Raw genomic sequence first — 9,754 nt, 5'->3', positions numbered from 1 at the left:
GATTGGATAAAATTGTGATAGGCTTCACGCCTGTCTCACCTCCTTCTTTTCATGCCCTTCAACTCATGTAACTGCCGTCTGGTTTCTGTACAAGTTGTAAATAGCCTTTCGCTCCCTGTATTTTACCCTGCTAGCTTCATAATTTCGAAGAGAGGATTGCAGTCGACAGTGTCAAAAGTTTTCTCTAAGTGTCCAAATGTATGAACGTAGGTTTGTCTTTCCTTAACCTATCTTCTAACGTAAGTCGTAGGGTCAGTGTTGCCTCACATACTTCTAAACTTCTCTGGAATCCAAATTGGACTTCCCAAGGTGGGTTTCTACCAATTTATACAATCTTCTGTAAATAATTCGTGTTAATACTCTGAAATCGTGAGTTATTAAACTTATAGTTCGGTGATATTCACATCTGTCAGTACCTGCTTTCTTTGGAATCGGGATTAATATATTCTTCTTGAAGTCCGAGGGTATTTCGCCTGTCTCATACATCTTGCTCACCAAATGGAAGAATTTGGTCGTGGTTGGCTCTCCCACGGTTCTGATGGTATGTCGTCTACTCCCTGGACCTTGTTTCGACTTAGGTCTTTCAGTGTTCGGCGAAATTCTTCTCGCAGTATCGTGTCTCCTCTCTCATGTTCATCTACATCCTCTTCCATTTATATAACATCTATGAAGAAATGAGACTTTTTGTACTTCTACCATAGCTCGATACATACTAATGCTACAGACATCTGCTGACAGATTACGTATAATTGTTTCGTCATACAATAGGAAACATGTACGTTTAATAGTAAAATACAGAATTTCATCGTTCTCGAATTCGTGTGTTGTGGGCGGTTATTGTGCGATCATGGGTCAGATCACACTCACACACATTGTGGAGTTAAAGCCACGAGATGTCCAACAGCGAGATGAGGGTAACAGGCAGTGTATGATGTCAGGGATATTTATGTAATCAAATTCGTTATCAACATATAGTCCACGAGAGACGTTCTTAATTGTTGATGTCCAATGAGGCAAATGAAGTATCTCAAGTGTACGAGCGATGAAAATCACGAAAGTACTAAATTTCGTAAGATCATTCATCTCGGATTAGCGACATCTTGGGATATTATCATGACAATTTTCGTAGTCACTATTTTCTTCATTAACTCGTCTTTTCAAAGGGGAACTAGTTTTACATTTGTAAAGAGCTTACATAAATCAATAACAGACAGCATTATAATCACTTTCTCCCTTAATGAAAATTTAGGCTAAGTCAACTAAGATTTTTTTCAGTGTGCGAATTAATTGTAAACACCAAGGAAGAAAATGTTTTCTTTTGTAAGGCTGTGCTGAAATCATGAACGTAACTGAACAGTTTCTGTCTGGATGACTGGCCTGTCAGCAACTGGATCTAATCTTAGAAATAAAACATGACTAAAAGTTTTAATATAGTAAAACTTTATTCTAAGCTACAGCAATATGCATATATATATCTTACTGTACAACTGAAGCAAGTAGCAAGAGAAAATTAAACATAGTGTTATTGAACGCAGAATCAGTGAACGAGATTCTATTCAAAACAATTTAGACAACAGTGAAACCCGTCACACTTTCGAGCCGAAAGTGATCTGTTGCCGAAATATGAGAAGTGTTAGTGTGGTACAAAAGACCTCAAGTCATGTAGTAAGATGACATAACCTTCATCTTCATGACGTAACTGTTTTCAGTCCCAAAGACCACACAGACACTTCCAAATTCCCTGTTTGACTACAGTTGCCTTGCAGAGAAAGAAACCTATACGTTACATAGGAATAACTACAAGGTGTGCCAAGCATAGTCCACTTACAAATAAATAAGTATAATAATCCCATTGTACTCTTCAGGAAACGCCACAAAATAAGTCAGCGCAGGAGACGTTTGGCTGGACAGTTCAATATCACTACGGTATACACTAAATTTTCACGATATATTGTCTCTGATCCGTTCTCAGCCACTCCGCGAAGATGTGTCCCTGCCTGCGGCAAGAGAAATGATGCGTTCAGAAGTCATAGGAGCTGGCTTCGTCTTCAGGTTTCCGAGCCTGGAACAGGAACCTGTAAATGACTCCAGCCACGATGCCTCCTCCAAGAGGTCCAGCCCAGTAAACCTGCAAAAGAAGAATTATGTCAGTATAGTATGAGGCTGGAAGAACACTTAACTACAGGTTTAAATGATCAGAACTGTTTAGAAACATGAATGGCAACTTCCAATAAATATTTCTTTCATGTATGACACATTTGTACAACACATCTACTGCCGACATACATCTTAATCAGTGAAGAAATTCTGCTGGTTATCAGATACTTATTTGAAGGCAAATCGTTGTGCTAAAGTTTTAGCTTTCAAGTCTTTAATTTCGGTGACTATGAGACGAGTGAGTTTTATTTATTTAACCTGATATGATTAGGGCCGGCCCATACTAAATTTTTTACATCGTAACAAGAAATAACGTTTCATATGACAGAGTGTCTATTAATGAAGTTAATACAGGCAGTAGTTATAATGATGACCATAATAACAACAATAATGATAGTGGCAGATATAAAAAGAATTTATAGATGTAAAAAATAGATATTTTCTGATCCATCGAGTTCCGGGGAAAAGAAATTTAAGGAGCCTGCAGCAGCTAAGAATGCTGGAAAACACTAAACAGTATAAAGCGTAACAGTTGTTCTCTGATGAGGAAGCAATACACAAATGGATAAAAAAAGTGGAATTATAAGAAAAAGGTATTTTGTTACCCTTTCAATTATATTTTACATTAATCAACCATGGAAAGCATTGCTTACGAGCAGGCTGGAGACTGCTTTGTCGAGCGAAAGGAACAGTTATTTTTAGTCCAACCCATTTTTCATAGTCGTCTATCATTGAAATTATAAATCGGTGTGAGGTAAAGCTTTCGCTGTGGTACAGAGAAATTTGTTATCTGAGGAGAATTCAGAAGAATAAAGAGATTAAATAACACAATATTTCGTGTTCGGAAGTGAGATATCTGTGTAAAGGGGAAAAGAAATACGTATGGTAATGGAATGTACCTATTGTATGGCTGTTAAGAGATCTTTCGTCTTCCCTGCTATCGTACTTACACGCTCGTTTCATCCCATATCGCTTCACAACCTTACGCCTAAATATTTTATCGAAGTCACCGTCAATTAGCACACCACTAATACTGAATTCGAACGTTACAGGTTTGTTTTTCCTGTTCATCTGCATTAACTTGCATCTGATGGTATGGTAAGAATTTATTTATTCTAGCGTGATACGGCAGCTTCATTTTTTAGTATAAAACGGTGGAGTATTGTATAGCGGTACAGAAATACATGTTTAGGAATTTTAATTTCAATAGCAAAAACATCTGTTTCTCTCTCCTACATGAGGATAGTGTTACACGAAAGACATTACGTCAAACAGATTACATTCTAGACGATTGTCCGCAGTAACTTACGAAGAAGAATATGTCAGTCTTCAAAATACAGTTCATGACAAAGGAATCGTCAACTCACCTAGACACCTGGAAAGCCACGTACGTCACTGCGCGTCGTTATTTCCCAACAATTCCGATATTATTTTGACATAGTTATATAATGTTGCATAGAAGGTCTTCTAGGTTAGGTTAGGATAGGTTAGGTAATATTGCATAGAAGGTCTTCTTTATATATGAGCCACACCTGCCTAAAATTCTCCCAATAAACCAAAACCGATCTTTCGTCTTCCCTGCTACCGTCCTTACGTGCTCGTTCCATCCCATATCGCTTCACAACCTTACGTCTAAACATATTATCGAAGTCACCGTGAAGAAGCACACCACTGATACTGAATTCGAACGTTAAAGGTTTGTTTTTCCTGTTCATCTGCAGTAACTTGCATTTCTCTACATTTAGAGCAAGTTTCCATTCATCGCACCACATCCTAATGTAATAATCGTAATACCTTCGGAATGAGATACTGCCACATTCATGTCAGTGAACCCGTTTCCGAAATTTCATAACATGCACTTTAGAGACTATAATACTGTTCCTTCGGGTGTCTGCCAGTGCAATGTAGCACTCAAGCGAGTCCATCAAATCTGTAACCACTCATACTGCCCTACTTTGTATGCGTGCATCGTAGTCCCCTACTCCAGCCTGATACGGTTCTCCACACTATGAAGAAGTCAATTTCGCAGATAAACTTCAGTTTCATGGTAATGACAAATGAGCTGAACTTCACCAGGAGCTTAATCACTTCACACCGTCGTGAACTTCAGCTCTGTAACATAACTGACTACCCGCGACATTAGTGATCCTCTAATCGAAAGTCATTTAGACCTAGTTACCAATTTTTCCACCTATTTCATTAACACGTTTTTTCCAACATGGACGCCGTTCAGTACTGGAACAGCGAAAGATGTTGACCATACTACCAGCGTTTTCATTCTAAGGACATTGTACACTGAAATCTAACACCACCTGGTGCTAATGATATGGTGCACGAAGTCAAATGAGCGTAATATGAAAATGACATCCCGTTGACGGCAGAAAGAACAAAAAAGATACCGCACTTCTAAGAAGGACCGGCCTTGTAAGAATGGCCACAGAATCCTTAAAAACAGGGATACAACATAATTTGTGTTCAGAATGAACACAGGAAGTTCATAATTTGGGTTGATTGATCATGTGAATAAGACTTATTTTCGCGTATGGGATTCGTGAATTCACACACGCACTGTGGTTCTACTGATGATATTCGGTGGCTTTATGGCAGCCTTCATGGTACTCGCACACGCACACACACCCACTGACCAAACAGTGGCCGCGCGGTCTAAAGGCGTCTTGTCACGGCCCGCGCGGCTCCCCACTTCGGAGTTTCGAGTCCTCCCTCGGGCATGTGTGTGTGTGTGTGTGTGTGTGTGTGTGTGTGTGTGTGTGTGTGTGTTGTCCAAAGCGTAAGTTAATTTAAGTTAGATTAAGTAGTGTGTAAGCTTAGGGACCGATGACCTCACCAGTTTGTTCCCATAAAATCTCACCGCAAATTAAACAAAAAAAGTGAAGCACCCAGAAGACATAGTCGGATGTCAGCGTAACTTCCAAAACGTACACACCATCGGCGAATATGTAAATGGTTAGAGTCGCAATTCTCTGTGACAAGAACCGCCACCAGAAGATTACATTAGAGTTGTTTATGCTTAGCGTCGTTACCAGGCCAGGTAGGGTATATAAAGGGCATGAACTGTGTCAGATTTTGAGAGATGTCTGAGAAGGACACAGGATGCTGCATACTCCTATGAGACGGCGTTGTCAGTACCTGACAGAGTTTGAAAGTGGCCTCATTCTGGTTCTTCATTAATCCGGTTGGCCGTATAATGCAGTATCCAGCTTAATGGGGCATTCGGATGTGACAGCGGCCCGATGATGGACTCCATAGGAAATGAGGGCAGGCATACTCGCGCCAAAGTTCCAGTCGGCCACGCCTGACCACCACAAGGGAGGATCACTGTATTGTGCGCTACGCACTTTGTAGCCCCTTCTCATCTGCGCTTGCCGTGCCGGAACAAGTAATGGACACACTGCAACGCTCTGTCATCCTGCATCAATAGCTGAAGATTAGCAGTTTCCAGACTGGGAATGACCATTCCATGCGTTCGATTTTACGAAGAGTACTCTACGGTATCGGGCCCGTACGTAGCTTGAATTTGTCGTGAATCTCTCGCCCAGCACCAAGTCCCAAGCGACTGGAAAAAAACGCAGGTGACTCCAATACGTAAGAAGGGTAAAAGTAAGGGCCCGCAAAATTACAGACAAATATCCTTAACTTCTGTGTGGTGCAGAATCCTTGAACATTTTCTCAGTTCGAATATATTAAACTTCTTTGACACTGAGATACTTATGTCCACGAATCAGCATGGTTTTAGAAAGCATCGCTCGTGTGATAATCTGTTTTTACTTTTCCCACATGATATACTGCGAACTATGGATGAAGGGCAACAGGCAGGTTCCATATTTCTAGATTTCTGAAAACCGTTTGACACGGTTTCCCATTGCAGGCTGTTAACGAAGGTACTAGCGTATGGAATAGTTCACAGATATGTGAGTCGCTCGAAGATTTCTTAAATAATAGAACCCAGTATGTTGTCTTCGACGGCGAATGTTCATCAGCGACAAGGGTTTCGTCAGCAGTGCCCCAAGCAACTGTGATAGGACCGCTGTTTTTCTCAGCATACATAAATGATTTGGCGGACAGCTTGGGCAGAAATCGGCGGTTGTTTGCTGGTGATGTGGTATATGATAACGTGTCGAAGTTGAGTGACTGTAGTAAGATACAAGGCGACTTAGACAAAATTTCCAATTTGTGTGATGAATAGCAGCTAGCCCTAAATGTGGGGAACTGTAAGTTACTGCATATAGGTAGGAAGAGCAAACCTATAACGTGCGGATGCAGTATTAGTAGTGTCCTGCTGGACTTAGTCAAGCCGTTTAAGTATGTGGGTATAACGTTGCAAAGCGATGTGAGGTGGAACGAGCACGTGAGAACTGTGGTAAGGAAGGCGAATCGTCGACTTCGCTTTTTTGGCAGAATTTTAGGAAAGCCTGCATGTAGGACGCTGATGCTACCTATTCTTGAGTATTGCTCGAGTGTTTGGGATCCGTACCTGGTCGGATTGAAGGAGGGCATCGAAGCAATTGAGAGCCTCGATTCTAGATGTATTACCGGCAGGTTCGAACAACACGCAGGTGTTACGGAGAATTTAAGGAAAGCCTACATATAGGACGCTGATGCTACCTATTTTTGAGTATTGTCCAATTGTTTGGAATCCGTACCTGGTCGGATTGAAGAAGGGCATCGAAGCAATTCAGAGCCTGGCTTCTAGATGTATTTCCGGTAGGTTCGAACAACACGCAGGTCTTACGGAGATGCTTTGGAAAGTAAAATGGAAATCCCTGGAGGGAAGGCGACGTTCTTTTCGAGAAACACTATTGAGAGCATTTAGAGAACCAGCATTTGAAGCTGATTGCCGAATTATCCCACTACCACCAACATACTTTATTCGGGAGGACGACGGTTCAATCCCGTCTACGGCCGTCCTGATTTAGGTTTTCCGTGATTTCCCTAAATCGTTTCAGGCAAATGCCGGGATGGTTCCTTTGAAAGGGCACGGCCGATTTCCTTCCCAATCCTTCCCTAACCCGAGCTTGCGCTCCGTCTCTAATGACCTCGTTGTCGACGGGACGTTAAACACTAACCACCACCACCAACATACTTTGCACTTAAGGACCACGAAGATAAGATACAAGAAATTAGGGCTCATACAGAGGCATAGTTGCTTTTTCCCTTGCTCTGTTTGCGAGTGGAACAGGAAAGGAAATGATAAGTAGTGGTACAGGGTGCCCTGTGCCACGCATCGGACGGTGGCTTGCGGAGTATTTATGCAGATGTAGATGCGCCTGCAGTTGTTAGCACAACAACACAAACTTCTGCGTCTGAAGTGGTGTCGTCATCGGGAAGCATGTATTGCGGCGTTGACTGAGTTCAGTGACAAATCGCGATTCTGCACTGCCCCTGATGACCATCATCGGCGAGTATGGCGGCGTCCTGGCGAGAGGTCACATTCTAGGAATGCTTCGGAGAGGCACAGCGGTGGTGCAAGAAGCCATCGGGCATGACTCCATGCCACGGCTGGTACCGACTGAGGAAACTTTGACAGCATAACGATAGGTCACGGACATCCTACGGCTTCATTTGTTACGTCTTATGCGATAGTATGGTGGTGCCATTTTTCAACAAGACAATACTCGTGTCTCTATGAACTGTCTGCGTGATGCTGAGGTACTTCGTGGGCAGCAAGCTCCGCAGATCTGTCCCAAGCAGCTCGAACATCAAATCAGTCCCTGTACCAGTATCCAGGATATCGGATACTAGTTACAGGGGTTGTGGGCCAGCTTGCCTGGGGAAAGGATAGAACGGCATTATGGCACTGTTCCCATCCGAATAAGTAAAGTACTGGCCATTAAAATCGCTACACCACGAAGATGGGGAGCAAAATAACTTATGATAATCGAAGTAGAGAAGATATAAAATGTAGACTGGCAATGGCAAGGAAAGCGTTTCTGAAGAAGAGAAATTTGTTAACATCGAGTATAGACTTAAGTGTCAGGAAGTCGTTTCTGAAAGTATTTGTATGGAGTGTAGCCATGTATGGAAGTGAAACATGGAAGATAAATAGTTTGGACAAGAAGAGAATAGAAGCTTTCGAAATGTGGTGCTACAGAAGAATGCTGAAGATTAGATGGGTAGATCACATAACTAATGAGGAGGTATTGAAAACAATTGGGGAGAAGAGGAATTTGTGGCACAACTTGACGAGAAGAAGGGACCGGTTGGTAGGACATGTTCTGAGGCATCAAGGGATCACAAATTTAGCATTGGAGGGCAGCGTGGAGGGTAAAAATCATAGAGGGAGACCAAGAGATGAATACACTAAGCAGATTCAGAAGGATGTAGGTTGCAGTAGGTACTTGGAGATGAAGAAACTTGCACAGGATAGGGTAGCATGGAGAGCTGCATCAAACCAGTCTCAGGACTGAAGACCACCACCACCACCACAACAACAACAAAAACAACAACAACAACCACGCGAAATTTAAGCAACAGGAAGAAGATGCTGTGATATGCAAATGATTAGCTTCTCAGAGCATTCACACAAGGCTGGCGCCGGTGGCGACACCTACAACGTGCTGACATGAGGAAATTTTCTAACCGATTTCTCATACACAAACAGCAGTTGACCGGCGTTGCCTGGTGAAACGTTGTTGTGATGCCTCGTGTAAGGAGGAGAAATGGGTACCATCAAGTTTCCGACTTCGATAAAGGTCGGATTGCAGCCTATCACGATTGCGGTTTATCGTATCGCGACATTGGTGCTCGCGTTGGTCGAGATCCAATGACTGTTAGCAGAACACGGAATCGGTGGGTTCAGGGGATAATACGAAACGCCGTGCTGGATCCCAACGGCCTCGTATCACTAGCAGTCGAGATGACAGGCAACTTATCCGCATGGCTGTAACGGAACGTGCAGCCACGTCTCGATCCCTGAGTCAGTGGATGGGGACTTTTCAAGACAACAGCCATGTGCACGAACAGTTCGACGACGTTTGCAGCAGCATGGACTATCAGCTCGGAGACCATGGCTGCGGTTACCCTTGACTGTGCATCACAGACAGGAGCGCCTGCGATGGTGTACTCAACGACGAACCTGGGTGTACGAATGGGAAAACCTCATTTTTTCGGATGAATCCAGGTTTTGTTTACAGCATCGTGTTGGTCGCAACCGTGTTGGGCGACATTGCGGTGAACGCACATTGGAAGCGTGTATTCGTCATCGCCATACTGGCATATCACCCGACGTGATGGTATGGGGTGCCATTGGTTACATCTCTCGGTCACCTCTTGTTCGCATTGACGGCGCTTTGAACAGTGGACGTTACATTTCAGATGTGTTACGACCCGTGGCTCTACCCATTATTCGATCCCCCGGAACCCTACATTTCAGAAGGATTATGCACGAACGCATGTTGCAGGTCCTGTACGGGCCTTTCTGGATACAGAAAATGTTCGACTGCTACCCTGGCCTGCACATTCTCCAGATCTCTCACCAATTGGAAACGTCTGGTCAATGGTGGCCGAGCAACTGGCTCGTCACAATACGCCAGTCACTACTCTTGACGAACTGTGGTATCGTGTTGAAGCTGAATGGGCA

At 43.1% G+C, this 9,754-nt stretch overlaps 1 protein-coding gene across 1 annotated transcript in view; it reads right to left on the bottom strand.

Moving 5' to 3' along the window:
* Positions 1-1,417: 1,417 nt before the first annotated feature.
* The window catches only part of LOC126298506 (aquaporin AQPAn.G), a 175,693-nt gene continuing 167,356 nt past the window's right edge, over positions 1,418-9,754 (bottom strand). The window contains exon 6 of the mRNA XM_049989842.1: positions 1,418-2,128. Within this exon, the coding sequence (XP_049845799.1) occupies positions 2,021-2,128 (108 nt within the window). The 3' untranslated portion in view covers positions 1,418-2,020. The remainder of the gene's footprint in view (positions 2,129-9,754) is intronic.

This window comes from Schistocerca gregaria, chromosome X (assembly GCF_023897955.1).
Source record: "Schistocerca gregaria isolate iqSchGreg1 chromosome X, iqSchGreg1.2, whole genome shotgun sequence".
Classification (NCBI taxonomy): Eukaryota; Metazoa; Arthropoda; class Insecta; order Orthoptera; family Acrididae; genus Schistocerca; species Schistocerca gregaria.
This window is presented reverse-complemented; position numbering and strand designations above follow the sequence as displayed.